Raw genomic sequence first — 15,926 nt, 5'->3', positions numbered from 1 at the left:
ATAGATCTGTGCGATGGACTCTCTTTGTTACAAGTATTGTGCCATCCCATCTTAATGGAAGGTTTTCACTAACAAGTCTTTCCTGCAATGACAGTTAAAGCGATAATCGCTGTGAATAGCGATTACCGGTAAAACTGACACTGGGAGACATTATGACTATTTAACTAAAGAAATGTCCACAATCAAATTTTCCACAACAACAACCCAATGGGATGATTTACTAAAGGCAAATAGACAGCGCACTTTGCAAAGTGCAGTTGCTCCAGAGCTTAGTGAATGAGGGGAAGCCTCATACCCAATACCCAATCACATGCAAGGAAAATTAAAAATAGAGCATTTTTGCTTGCATGTGATTGGATGATAAAAGTCAGCAGAGCTTCTGCTCATTTTCTAAGCTCTGGAGCAACTGCACTTTGCAAAGTGCGCAGTCTATTTGTCTTTAGTAAATCAGCCCCAATGTTTCACATATTATTGCCGCCACCTATTGACCAGATATTAAAGGCATTACTTTTCATTCAGCTCCAAGAAAGATGTAGCCAGCAACTCCAGAATCCCATGAAAATCTTTATTTGCTACATAAAGGTCAAGATGATTAAAAACAGTCAACGTGTTTCGGCATACAGCCTTGCTCACAGCATATTCACAAAATAAATGACAGAACATTTATACTACCTACCTCATATGAGGAAGGGCAGTGTCAATAAAACAATTATTTAATTGAAATTAAAAAAAAAAAAAGGATAGCAGATGACAGAAAAGAGCAGAAAAGAGCAGCACTGATAATGAAGAATTAATGTGGGAGAGTGGGGTTCTCCACCCAAGAAGTCTGAGCAGGACTCAATATTTAACAAACAAAAGGTTGGGGGGGGGCACACCCTAAACATACATTTCTGAGGTTGGTGCTGCTATAGAGACTAATATACAAATTGAACCATAAAGAATAGCGCACACATACACAAAAAAAGGTTGCTTTCAAATCTTGCAAAGTAACTTAAAAACACCCAATCTTAATAAGTAAATATGTGAATTTAGTCACACCTTATGCCACCGTATTATTTTAATTTTTTATTTTTACTTCCCTCCACCTAAAAGATTTCAGTTTGTTGTTCAACTGAGTTGTACTGTTTATAGGTCACATTAAAGGTGGAAAAAGTTGTGAATTTATATACACACAAGTGCACATCCTATATGTGCATTTGTGGGTGTATGTGAAGGGCAACAAGGTTACTTTATTTTATTTTTATTTTTTTATTAAAATGTATTAAAGTTTAATTTTTTAAAACATTTTACTTTTTTTTTTGTAGCACTACCCCCATAGGAGCAGCTGGATAGGATGGGTCCTTTATTCTTTGTCTTAGACCTTCTCAAGAACCTCTGACACACCAAGTTGAGTGTACAAACAATATCACTAGAAATCATTGAAAGTAATATTTAGTACCCAGTAGTAGTGCTATATAAAAAAAAACAGGTACCAAGCCAGGTAGTAAAGGCAAACTTAATATATTGTCATGCAATATGATTGGTCCCAAGTAAGCATTAAATGGATAAATAATAGTAATAACACAATTTAGCATGCAAAATCATTAACGGTAAGGACTAGGCAAAGTATGACATTTGGCGTCCAGATCAGCATAAACTGTAACCAGGCCACCTAAAGTGCAACAGTGAGCAGCAGTGGCAGCTGGTGTACAGTATTTGGGGCGCAGCGGCACCGCCCTCCCTATCCATGCGTCCGGCCCCCTAATCTAAATGCGGAGTGCCGGACGTATGAGGTTCAGTGGGGCTTTTTTTTGTTTTTAGCCATGTGATTAGAGCCAGAGGCTCTAAAAGGCTTAAAAAAGGGTGGGCTCGGGGCGCAGAACACTGCACCTCAAGCCCACCCAGTTGTGTAACAATAGCGATGAAAATTCGCTATTGTCACATGGATCCTCATCCTGGCCAATCAAGAAGCGGGTCGTGAGATTTTAAGCTATGCCATTGAGCATGGAGGAGAAGGGAGGAGACGCTGAAGCCCTAGAAGGAAAGAAGAGCCGAAGTTGCTACTGCCGCCGCACTTGTCCAGATGTCGCGTTCAGGCAGGGTGAGTGAGCTGGGGGGGGGGTGTATGGTGCGCGGCCTGCTGTGGTCCGGGGGGGGGGGGTTTATGTTGCAGTCTGTCTGCCGATCCCCCCGACCCATGGAGCACCAGCCACCACTGGTGAGCAGTAGTAAAGCTCAGTGTACTAGGTGCTGGAACTATACTGCTAGAAGACATTTATGGGCACTGTGCTAGTCCTAGACTGACTGGGTATGCGCTGTCCAGAAAAAAAGAGGATGGTACCGGGGAGGGGGAGGCGGGAGGGTGAAGGTGGGAGGGATGGGCAGGGAGACAAGGGGACTTGAGGATAATTATTATGGGAGGGGAAGGCCTTTTGAGATGTTCTGCTGTCATGTGCCTGAGCATCTGCTTGGGTCTTTCTGTCTTTGGGCTGTGGCTCTGGTCTCTCAGCCACTGGGGAACCTGGGGCTTGCAGTATACACCTTTCATACTACCTCTGCTCCAGCCCCACCTGTCTTCCAGCTGCAATCAAAATACAATCAAATCTGCTTAAATTGCATGACTTCCTGTGGACGGTTCCCGTTTGTTGGATTTGTTTCCTGGGTGTGCAGCACTGCTATGCTATTGAACTTCTGGTGTTTGACCTCTGCCTGTTTCCTGGATTACTCGCTTTGCCTGACAATTATATATTACTCTGCCAGTCTGTGTACTGTATGACCCTGCCTGCCTCCGACCACACTTCTGTATTCTAACTTTGTACCTTGCTGTCAAGATTTGTTGCTGACCCGGCCTACCTGACTATGTTAAACACCTCAATCCCCAGCCAAAGCTCTACTGTAGAATAACTTTTTACAGGTACCTCATGTCTAATCAGGGGTCCCAGTTCATCTCCTGATTCTGGAGAGCTGTATGTAAAAAGTTGGGGGTAACCTTGTCCCACACACCACCCACAAACTGACAGCCAAACTGTACATTTGTGCCAGATTCTTAAGACCTACCTTTGGCATTATGTCACTTCATTACAGTCTAATTGGTCTGCGTATCTCCCTATAGCTGAACTGGCCCTTAATTCTCGCTGGCATAGTGCCCTTCATTCCACCCTATTTCATGCAGCTCTAGGCTATCATCCACACACTTTTTCCATGCTGCAGCCTTCTTCTGGTGTGCCGGCAGCAGACCTATGACTAAAGGACATCCTACTACACTGGAGAAAGATTTGCCTGCTCCTTCAAAAGGCAGCAGGCAAATATAAACATTACTCTGATAAACAAAGGGGCCATATAACTCCATATGCAGGGGGAGACAAAGTATGCCTGCTGGCCAAATATGTGAGATTGAAGCAACCTTCTTCAATGTTGGGCACACGATTTATCAGTCCCTATAAGATCTTTCCCATCTTGGGCCAGTCTCTTACCACCAGAAATTGGCACCTACTCTCCAGATACACCCAGTTTTCTACGTTTCTCTACTAAAAAAGGCAGTCTTCAACCCATACTCGAGACTTCGACAACTACCTCCTCCTGTTCTTGTGGATGGGCAGCATGAGTTTGAGGTATCTAAAGTCCTGGTTTCAAGAAGGCTGGGCTAAGGTGTACAGTACCTAGTGCACTGAAAGGGATACCCTGTGGCTGAAAGATTGTGGGTTCCTGCTAAAGATTTACATGCTCCTGCCCTCATTCGGGACTTTCATGCCACTTTTCTCACAAAGCCTCACTAGGCCCCCAGAGGGGTCCATTGGGGAGTCCTGTCATGTGCCTGGGATTGAACTTGGGTCCTTCTGTCTTTTGGCTTTGCCACTGGGGAACCTGAGTCTTGCAGCATACAGTTTGCATAGTACCTCTGCTCCTAATACTCTCTAGCCCCAATTGTCTTACAGCTGCAATCATTCCTTATTAAGATCAAATTGCAGGACTTCCTGTGGACTGTGCAATTTGTTGGATTTCCTTAGGTGTGTAATACTGCTGTGCTACTGAATGTCTGGACTTTGACCACTGCCTGTTTCCTGGATTACTCTCTTTGCCTGACAATTCTACATTACTCTGCCAGTCTGTATATGACCCTGCCTACCTCCGACCACGCTTCTGGGCTCTGACTTTGTACCTTGCTGTCAAGATTTGTTGCTGACCCAGCCTGCCTGACTAAATTAAACGCCTCAATCCCCAGCCAAAGCTCTACTCTGGACTTAAACTTTTACAGGTACCTTACATCTGTCGGCTATTATTGGGGCCTTTTAAGTGCACTTAACAGCAGTCCCAGTTAACCTGCATTCATTATAGATATGGCATAGTTTTGGCACAGGTGCAACGGTAGGTTTTGTTTAGATGCAGTAAACGTTCAGTATAACCCAGTATAGGTTTGGAATAAGTGCAATATAGGTGCGGTATGGATGTGGTATAGATGATAAACAGGTATGACGCAGGTGTGTAGTGGTGTGCCCCTTTAGCCAGATGTAGGTGCAAGTCCCTTTAACTCGATTCCCCACAATCCTCTGGGCTCCCAGCATCCCCTGAGTTCCTGGACACGCCCAGGGAGTATAAATGCCAGCTCCGCCCAGCTTCCTGTGCTCAGAGAGATCCTGCCTGATGGGACAGCAGTGACTGGGCAAGTGAGCTGTCCCCAGGTGCTGGGTCCTCATTCGATCAGTCTGGTGTGTGGGCCACCAGCAGTGAGCACAAGAGCACACAGCATCTATCCAAGCCCCAGTCACTGAAGAGGACTCTGTTACAGTCCATGTGGAGAAGCTGTCCAAGCAGTGTGTTGGTCCTATCTACGGCCCCCAGTGCCTCCTGACCAAAGTCAGCATCAGCAGCGCCTGTGTGAAGTCTGTGCCAGCAGGAAATCCCCTCAGCTCACAGTCTGCTAAATGAACAATCAATCTCTTGGAACACGTGAGAATTTTCAGATCTTTATCCTATCAGTAAACTGAATTCAGAACACTCTGCTGCCATCTAGTGGCCATTACTAGAACTGCAATAGAATTGTTTTCACATGTTGATACATGTCCCCTAGGGCAGTACCCAGGTCCCCTACACTTTTTATGGCAATAACTTGGATATAAACCTTTAAAATGAGGACTTTCGATTATTCATGTCCAACAGTTGTTATACTAGTCCAACAGTTGCAACTCCTTCATACCAACAGATGGTTGCCATCATAGGGCTTGTTTGCAATCTGTACCTCACAGTCAATTTGTAAGATTGCGACGTAATTGCACCCACATTAGTAGTTGCAGTTGTTGTCGGAGTGAAGATAGATTGAGTAAAGCTCAGTTTACTACTAGCGAGTTAGTCTGTTCAGTTAATGTGACTCTGAATGTAGAGTGTTAGTGTAGTGTGAGTATAGTGTGGTTTGAGTATAGTGTAGTGTGTCAGTTTAGTGTCAGTATAGTATAGTGTGTAAATATAGTGTGAGTATAGTATCAGTATAGTGTGTGTATAGTGTAGTGTGTTAGTGTAGTGCAGTGCAGTGTTTAACACAGCATTACATAGCATTTAGGGCTGTATACACCCTTTTGTTTTTCTTTGGTTGCTGCGTGGTTTGTTTTTTGTTTTTTTCGTCCCCCTGCTGGGCTGCTTTTTTTAAATTGTCTGCTGCAGTTTTTCTGAGTGCGATGCTGGTGTTCCCCCCCATTTTATTTATTTATTTATTTTTTTACATTTCTGCCAGCGTCCATCCTCATTTTAAAGTTCACCAAACACCACTTTTCATTCATTAAAGTGCATTCCCAAGTTTCTATCATGTCTGGGTGGCTAAAAAGAAGAGGCAGACATTCCCATGCCACTGTGAGGGGACCAGCAGCATATATGTGTCCACAGGCAAAGGTGGCCGTGGTCTGGTCTGTCCTCAGGCAGGGCACATTTGTCTCTGTTTAGTGATGTTGCCTGTGCATTTTGTTTTCTTTATATATGTCAGTTTTGCTGCAGCAGGTTCTATACACGGTACAGATGCGCCACTTTACAGGCAGACTAAGGGTACCCCCAGGTACTATATTTAAAGGAATTTTTAATTTGAAACATGTCCCAATGCAGCCAGCATGTATTATGTTCTTCTGTCCTGTTCTTGACAGCAGCCACAAGGCACTCCATATCTTGGTGGTCATTCACCCTGGCAAACCAATGGGTGGGCAGGGATTGTTGTTTCCACATACTGGGGATGCATGCCCTAGCAGCATTCAGGAGATGCTTCAGCAACTGCTTGGGGGATCTCTTGCTGGACATAGTAGTCAAGTTAAGGAGAACTGCAGCTGGATTGTCAAAAAGAAAAAAGTCTGTAAGTTTGTGTATAATCCCTAGAACCTGTTGCCAAAGGGTCAAAAATTAAGGCAGTCCCAGAAGAAGTGAAGCAGAGTGCCAGGCTGAGTGTTGCATCACCAACACAAGGGGCTGTGTCTGGGGAACAGTGATGCTAAAACATGCGGCGTCCAGTACCAATGCATCAGAATCTTGTAAGATGTCTCCTGGTATCTGCTACAAAAGTGACCCCTTATGAGCAAAAAAAAAAAAAAGGATCTGATTCTTTTGATCTTCTGAGAAAGTGATATTAAGATCTCCTTCCCACTTGCCTAAGTATGTAGGGACTTGTTGAGATGTGACTGCAAGAAGGATATCATAGGAGGAGGAGAGAGATTTCCACATGGGTCCTTCCCCTAGGCAGAGATCCTCGAATGGGGTAGGTGATCTACAGAAACAGGTATGATCTGGAAGGGACTGGAGAAAATGGGAGAGTTGCAAAAGCTTCCAACAGCCCAAAATTGAGGTGGTAAGTGGGCCAAACAAGGTCAAAGGGTGAACACATCCAGAGGAACCAAAGAAGGTGGAGACTCTCACCAACTTTTGGCCAGGTTGACATTGGAAAGCCCTATTGGTAAAACCTGGAGCAAAGTCTGGGTGGCCGATAATCGGCGTCAGAGGAGAGGAGAAGCTGGAGGTTGTGGCCAACTTGTAGTACTTGACTAGGTGGGGCCCCTGTCCACAGGATGCTGGCTAGGGGAACCGAGACAGACTATTGCTCCCACAGTTTGCGAGACGAGTGTCTGCACCAATCAATCACTCTAGCCATGTGGGTCGCCATACTATATAAGGCAGGGTCTGGAAAGCAGACCCCTCCACATCGCAGAATTTATCTTTAAATTCGTGAAGGTTTGCCTTTTCAAACTTATTTAATGGAGGCAGCCCAGGGCTTTCTAATAATCACCTGTGGTATCTTAAATGGTAATGTCTGCAGAAGATACAGGAGGCGCAGCATAACATTTATCTTCGGGACATTGCATCGGCTGAACCAGGAGATAGCCAGAGTTTTCCATCTCTCTAGGTCCGCATAGAAAGTAGCCAGTAAATGCTGGAAGTTGTATTGACAACAAATAAAATGGCCCCTGCCCCCACCTATAACTGGCCTTTATAGCAAAGAGCACATGGAAGGGCAATGCATGTGAGACAAAAAACAGAAAGAATTCCCAGCTCCATTCACCAACCAGTTTGCTGACCAACTTAATTAACCTGTCTAACAGTATGCGTTAAAAACAGGGGTTTAGTTAGCACACATCTGCAAACGCATGTGTAAGCTGCAGGGCCACTTCATGGCACCCTGTATTACTTGCAGTCCTAACTAACCTAAGTAATGTATACTGGTGAGTGGACACACTGGATGCCTTTGCTGCCATTGTGCTATGAGCCAGGTGTCCACTGTGCCCCCAAGTGCCTTTAAGGAGGGTTGGGCTACCTCCAGGCTCACTTGCCTCTTATCTATCCATTAGAGAGCATGTGCTTCCACTGTGTAGACTTTCATAAATTTACAGGAGTAAGGAGTGCAGGTAACACAGAGTGCCATGAAGTGGCCTTGCAGCTTACACATGGGTTTGCAAATGTTTGCCAACTAAACCCCTGTTTTTAACGCTTACTGTCAGACAGGTTAATTTGGTTGGTCAGCAAACTGGTTGGTGAATCGAGCTGGGAATTCTTCCGGTTTTTGTCTCACATGGAAGTTGTATTGGAAAACAAGTTGAAGATTGGAAGGGATTTTGGTCCCTAGGTATTGGATAGCTTGAGGGGCCCATCGAAAAGGGAAATTGCTATTAAGTTGAACAGGGAACGGCAAAGGTAGAGCAACATTTAATGCCTCTGATTTTTGCAGAGTCTAAAACTTTTTCACAGTACTGTATATACAGTATATATGCACAATATGCGCAAAATGTCAGACACTTACCTAATTTGAAGAATGTCAAGAAAGTCATATCAAAATGCATCCATATTAAATATGAAATAATGAGACCAGATAATGCAATATATATCTGCACTCCCAAATCTATAAAAAAAAGCACAACAGATGTAATATTAGAATAGTCACTCCCCAATATAATGACTATAAATCTATTGCTGCATTCACACATTTATTTTACTATGAATTGCTGCACATCGTACACGGTCAGGGACAGACTGGCAACTTTCGGACAGGGGGCAAGTACAAACCAGAGGCCCATGGTGCAGCGACTCGGCCCCCCTCCCACTCCCCCTCTTCCTCCTGACCCCCATTCCAAGCTGAAGTTCTGCTCCAGATACTCTCTACTTACCGACTGAATCCAGGATCCCGACCTGGCCAGTAGGGGTTGGTTGGGGAGAGCTGGGGTAGAAGAATCTCCAGCGGGGCATGGAACCAACCTCTGCTCAGGCACGGTTTACATAATCCATGCTGGGGGAGGAGACCTTTACCCTGTCCTTGTCTTCAACCCACACTCAGTAGGTCAGCGGCAGGGGACTTTTTTACTTCTCTTCACCAGGAATCCTTTAGGCATGTCTGTGGCAGAAGCAGTGCAGCCTTTTTACAGGACATCAGAGTGACCCAGGGGTCAATTTCCCCCCTGCCCCCTGGCCCAGTCCTCCCCTGTACACTGGTCACACATTGATGATCCGATGGTTTAATCCCATTTGCTCTGGGATCCTTTTTGTATTTTAGTTTTTCTAGCCGGTCACAGATTTCCAGGAGCAGCAAGGAATTGTGACCATTATTTATTTTATTGATGGTTCAGTCTTCATTTGTGTCTGCATGGTTGTTCTCTACATTTCTATCCTACAGAAGTCTACACTGTGGGAAGAGTTTTCAACTGCAAGTTTATTAAAAAAAAAAAAAAAACTCAAGGAAAGGTTACATAAGATGAGCTAAGCTCCTGGTGACGACCACTACTCAGAGTTCCTCATGCTGAAAACAGATAAAAGTTGATATTAGTATGTGAGCAAAAAACATTTTTTCTCTTCTGATTTATGATTTTTTTTTGCCCAAAATCTACTCTACCCTTACAAAACGTCATCCAAAAAATAAAAAAATCTGTAAACTGAGGTATTAGGTGTATACTTTTGTCCAAGTGTCATAAGTTTTCTTGGTGAAAACTGAACATTGTATTGTGGGAGAACCCTAGATTTGGGGAAATAAAGCAGCAAACTTATTAGTTAACCACAAAATGAACCACGTGTGGTGACAAAGACTGTTAACTAGGGATGATCGAACGGTTCGGGTCGACCATCGGTTCGACCCGAACATTGGGTGTTCGAAATTTGGCCAAATTCCGAACTTTTTGCGGAAAAAGTTCGTAATTCGGTCGCCAGAACTGCCCAAAATGCAATGGGACAGGAACTGGGCTTTAAAGCCGGTGATTGGCCCAGAAACGTCAGTAAAAGCCAATTGAGGGGGCAGGAGTCTGCTAGGAATGTGATTGGAGTGACTACGGGGTCCAGAGGCCAATTAGGTGTGAATACGCCCCCCAGTATATAACATAGCCCCGCCAAACCTCTAGCACTGTAATACAGAGGCTGTGGAAGAGAGTGTAAGCATTTGTGTTTCTCCTGCTGCTTGTAAAGCTCCAGTGTCATTTTGCAATTTTCTTCTGCTGTATGGAGCTGTTCTTTTAGTGTGAGGAAAGGGATATGCAGTGTAGTTAGGGTGCTATATACCACTATAGTTAGATTCAATAATCTAGTTTTTGTAGGGATACTTTTAAGTGTCAGTAACCGTAGTGTAGTTTAGGGTGACCTGACTCTGCCATGTCAGGGTGACCATAGTGTAGTTTAGGGTGACCTGACTCTGCCATGTCAGGGTGACCGTAGTGTAGTTTAGGGAGACCTGACTCTGCCATGCCAGGGTGACCCCACTCTGCCATGTCAGGGTGACCCCCCTATGCAGATTCTGGGTTAGGGGTATACATATATATATATGTATATATATGTATATATACACACACACACACATATATATATATATATATATATATATATATATATATATATATATATCTACTGTATATATATATATATATATGTATATGTATATATATATATATACACACACACACATATATACCCCTATACAGAAGTTCAGATGTCATGCCTGCCTCCAAACGCCTTCAAAAAATGCCTGAAAAACACCTGAAACAAAAACGCCCAGGTGTGAAAGGAGGGTAACACCATCCCTGCGCTACTGAAATTCTAAGAAAAATTATTTTTTTTTCTTGTTCTGGACATGCTACAGAGCTGAAACTTCACAGGGACACTTTTTAGACCCCCCAGACACTAAATCCAAAGAAATCAAATTTTTTTCAATAATTTTTTCAATAATTGGCTCTCTATCAAAAACGACAATTTTTAAGAACTTATTTGTGTGATTAATAGTCCCTGGGGCATGACCCAGAACCCTAGGCACTTTTTAGGGGCATTTATTGGGTTTTATGAATACAAATGAGGATCAATGCGCTACAGAGAGGAGTTTGATAGGAGCAAGCCAAAAAATAGGTATAAAAATGAGGGAAAAAATGAATAAGAAAAAGCTGCCAATTTTAATCGGTGTCCCCACCGTAAATTAGTGATGTGTATGGTATAAATAAAAATCGGCGCTAATTCAAAAAAAAAACATTTTTTCTAAACAGGAGTGGATATACAGATGGCAAATATAGTTCAATTAGGGTGAATCAACATCAGCATAAAAATCGGCGCTAATTAATATGGAAAACTTGATCAAAAATGATGTGAAAAATAGATATTCCTAAAAAAATCTATGATATTCGCGCAGGTATACAATGATGTGAAGGATTAACAAATCCGCATAAGTTCATGTAGGTGAACAAATCTGTAGTGAACTTGTGACGATTGAGATACTTCAAAATAAATGTGAAACTGATAAACAAATCCAATATCAGTGCAGATGAATAGTCAGTGCAATAAAATACAGACATCCAGCATTACTATTCGGCATGCCATCTATCTAGAATAGTAGACTGGAATGTTCATGGTGATCTGAAGGACTGGATAACAATAGAAGCCTCCTTTAGCTCACTAAACTTAGCCTCAACGCCGTGGATACCAGAAAATCTCATTCCCCCCTCACTCAAGAGTCACCCTTTAATTGGCCCAACACTAAAATGTTTTAAAGCCACATGCTCCAAATTCAAACTCTCTTCTTATACCGGTCCCCTAACGCCAATCAACAATAACCTGGCATTTGTCCCAGGCACACATATACCCCATATCTGTGATATTTGGCCTCATTCCAACCTACTTGCCCACCACTTCTTCCAAAATGGGGATATCATCACATTTGCCGACGTCTCGGCCATGTCTAGAAATAATTCTTTCCCCTTCTGGCTATACCTACAGATTAGACACTTCTTGAAAGATCTCAAGCTCACTCTCACGCTCACTCACACAGTTCGAAACTCTATGCATGCAAAACACCTCTCAAAGACATGTGATTTCAGCGATACATAATCTATTTTTTGTGAATCTCTCCCCAAAAGCGGGAAAGGCCTGCCTTTCATGGGAACGTGACCTGCACATAGATCTGTCAGAAGGGGACTGGGAGCGTATTTTTACATTGACCCATAAGGGTTCTGTTAACGTGGTCACCCAAGAGAACAACTTTAAACTCATTACAAGATGGTATAGAACCCCAGAGCTCCTCCATTGCTTTAACTCGATCCTACCCAATAAATGCTGGCGTTGCTCTCAAGACATAGGCTCATTGATACACATCTGGTGGGATTGTCCACGAATAAAACCCTTTTGGTCACAAATCCACCAACTAATTACACAAGTTTCCACGTACTCTTTAGACTTCAACCCTGCCCAATTTCTCCTTCATAATTCTAACACTTCAGTCACCTCCTACCGTAAAATCTTACCCATGCATCTTCTTAATGCAGCCAAGTTGTGTATACCAGTACACTGGAAATCCACGGAGGCGCCATCCATAAAAGAATGGATCATCAGAGTTAAAAAAATTTCAGAGATGGAGGAGCTCATCCATATAGCGAGAGATACCCCGAAGAAGTTTTCCACCACATGGGCGTGTTGGTCCCACTTCCAAACAACAAATACATATTCTGATCTTATGAAATAAGGGCTGAAAATACTTATTCTTTGAGGTAAAAGATGAGCTGTTTAATTCTTTCCGCTGTTAGTCCCTGTATTAGTCAAGAGGCATCCCCCCCCCCCCCCTAACACAGGGCTGTGAGGGGTTGCCTAGACTACTGATAATCCTACTCTAAACGCGAGTCTTGCAATCAGGTTTACTACATGGGTCAATTTCAGTAGTGTCAACATCTTTATTTTAAAGCTCTCAGGCTTTCTTTGCTTAAATATAAAGAGTACTCTCACACTCATTAACTGGTATATAATCAAGACTAAGGATCTACTAGAGTACTTTTACATCAATAACTTGACATACATACAATAGACCGGATAAAGGAACTAAGTCTCCATCCCAAAAAATTCCCCCCTGTCTTCTTCTCGATCTCCCCTCCTCCTAATATTTGAATATGCACTTTTATTACTATGTTTGTACGATTCTTCTGTTGTGTAATGCGGAGATTTTTCTCCTCTGGATATATTAACGTTGATGTTAAACACTTGTTGGATGTTTAATGTTACTGCTGTATGCACAATTACTTTTCAATAAAAACTTTATGGAAAAAAAAAATATCCCAAAATTGCAAAGAGTTGTAGAATAATAGTAAAATAATTGAATGCTGTAAATAAACGATCAAGTGAGCAATGATCTAACTAATCTGCCAAGGGACATTCGTGTTTACAAAAACGGAAACAATATGTTACTATGAAACAAATAGTAACCAAAACCGTGAGATAAATAAATGCTGTGGATAAACAGTGTGAGTATACAAATATCTAACTGATCTTCCCCGTGTCAGCCGTATAAGCACAAATAAAAAGAATGAATAAAATGTATGAAGCTGTCCCAATCAAATGAAAAATAATGGATAAATAATTCTGGTAAAGTCACGTGCGTAGTGACGCAACGCGTCGGGAGGAGCCGGGTGACGTTGCTTCCGTGTTCACGGCCGGAACCGGAAGTCCTATTGCATACCGCTTGTACAGCGGTGTCAGCGTGTATAGTTTTTTCTTTGATGTAAGTGCATTACTTTTTTTGCTCAATAAATTGGTTTGAAGATATTGCACCATGAGCGATCTCTCCTTTACATCCCCACGAGGCTAATCCGTCATCTAGAAACCCAGGAGTCCGCAGCAGAACATTTAGCTGACTAAAGATCCAGTCATTCATCGTTCTGAGAGAAGCGGTCTGGAGAGTGGATTTACCTTCATCATTTAAATACACACATGCGATTGGATTGTGTGTTTGAGGTAAGCGGCCACTGCACACATTAAGAGCACCAAGAGTCGGATCGTTACCTACTACTACTATTGTTATTCATCCCATTATTCTTTATTTATTACACTGGATTTTGGACATTTTTGAAGAGACCTATTGTATACATAGAGGAGTGCATTATTTATTTACACAGTCATCTTTTTTGCTTTTTTTGATTTTATTGGATTGCTTTGGATTGGGATTTTTATCTGTCGATTCACTGCACTTTATTTATATCATATTTTGGACATTATTGTGGACATTTACTGCAATTTATTTGCATTACATCTTGGACAATATTGTGGTATTTTATATTAGTTGGGAGTTTACACCTTTTCTACATAGGATTCACCATGATTTTTTTTGGGATTGATTGGGCTATTCATTGTCCAATACGATTCTTTCATCATTTGATTGGGTCATTTTATATATTGAGTGTTCTCACACCAGAATTATTTATCCATTATTTTTCATTTGATTGGGACAGCTTCATACATTTTATTCATTCTTTTTATTTGTGCTTATACGGCTGACACGGGGAAGATCAGCTAGATATTTGTACACTCACACTGTTTATCCACAGCATTTATTTATCTCACGGTTTTGGTTACTATTTGTTTCATAGTAACATATGGTTTCCGTTTTTGTAAACACGATTGTCCCTTGGCAGATTAGTTAGATCATTGTTCACTTGATCGTTTAATTACAGCATTCAATTATTTTACTATTATTCTACAACTCTTTGTAATTTTGGGATATTTTATTGCACTGACTATTCATCTGCACTGATATTGGATTAGTTTATCAGTTTCGCATTTATTTTGAAGTATCTCACTCGTCACAAGTTCACTACAGATTTGTTCACCTAAATGAACTTATGCGGATTTGTTAATCCTTCACATCATTGTACTGTATACCTGCGCAAATATCATAGATTTTTTAGGAATATCTATTTTTCACATAATTTTTGATCAAGTTTTCCATATTAATTAGCGCTGATTTTTATGCTGATGTTGATTCACCCTAATTGAACTATATTTGCCATCTGTATATCCACTCTTGTTTAGAAAAAATTATTTTTTTTGAATTAGCGCCGATTTTTATTTATACCATACGTATTGGGTTTTATGGCTTCAAATGGTGTTTTTTGATTCCCGAAGTTCGGGTCCCATTGATTTCAATGGGGTTCTGGAATCCAAACCGAACTTTCTGAAAATTCGGGTGTTCTGGTCGAGCCGAACCTTTCAAAAGTTTGATCATCCCTACTGTTAACGTCCAGCCGCTGCACCTACTGTATGTGTCCATGATGACCAGAGGCTGTGTGCTGAGAGCGCGCTCACTATACACTCCCAGCGCAGAAAACCTGACAGGGTTTATAATCCTCCCTTACTCCATCCAAAATGAAAACAAATTGCTTTCATTTATCTTTTCTTTTGTAGGGGGGTCAATTTATAAACAATTCTTTGGGGATCCATCCATCGAAAGTGTGTGTACACTCAATCTGCGAGAATTACTAACATTCATAAGATATACTTCACACTCATTGTAAATCAATGATCGGTGTGCGAATGAGGCTGCTCAGATGCTCTTGTTTTGAATGTTAACGAATGTTGCCGAATTGAATATTCTTTGCACTCATTTTTGGTTAATTTTCAGTACCAAAAGTGGTAACCCCGAGCCACACTCAGGATTACCCCAGAATCTTACTCACCTTCCCTGTGCTCCCCCTCCATCCTCCCCCTCCATCCTCCCCCGCCGTCCTCCCCAGCCGTCCTCCCCGGCGTCCTCACAGTCTCTCCCCACTCTGTGCTTGGCCGATGCCGGCACCTGTCTTCCGTTTCCCTTCCCTGCGAGCGTTGCGATGCAGGGGGGTGGAACCGGCGGCAATTTCAAAAGTGTAATAAACCAAATGAGATGATAGAAAGCTGTGATCGTATTACACTGTATCATCCCATTTCACCACAGGATTTCACCTGGTGACTTTTCCAGTGCCCTGCCTGTGCTTTTCCAGTTCTTTGTGCATGGAAAATAGAGAACGACCATGGCGTCCAAAAAGCGTTCTTTTTGCGCAAAAGCACTTTTAGACGAACTGGAAAACAGCGACAGCGAAACGGAGTTACTTGAAGAACTGAGCGATGGCTATTGGTGGGAAAATTGGTCATCAGGTACGGAAAGTGAGGACAGCGAGGATTCTGATGTCTCTTTCTGGCACATCGCTTGTGGAATTTGGGAAGAATATCAAATG

General features: G+C 42.3%; 1 protein-coding gene across 1 annotated transcript in view; it reads right to left on the bottom strand.

Moving 5' to 3' along the window:
- Window positions 1–9,224: 9,224 nt before the first annotated feature.
- LOC309565491 (natural cytotoxicity triggering receptor 3 ligand 1-like) overlaps window positions 9,225–15,926 on the bottom strand; it is a gene marked incomplete at its 3' end in the record, with an annotated part of 76,151 nt that continues 69,449 nt past the window's right edge. The window contains exon 5 of the mRNA XM_082270461.1: window positions 9,225–9,229. Within this exon, the coding sequence (XP_082126587.1) occupies window positions 9,225–9,229 (5 nt within the window). The remainder of the gene's footprint in view (window positions 9,230–15,926) is intronic.

Source organism: Pelophylax lessonae (assembly GCF_965119305.1).
Source record: "Pelophylax lessonae genome assembly, chromosome: 10".
NCBI classification, from domain to species: domain Eukaryota; kingdom Metazoa; phylum Chordata; class Amphibia; order Anura; family Ranidae; genus Pelophylax; species Pelophylax lessonae.
This window is presented reverse-complemented; position numbering and strand designations above follow the sequence as displayed.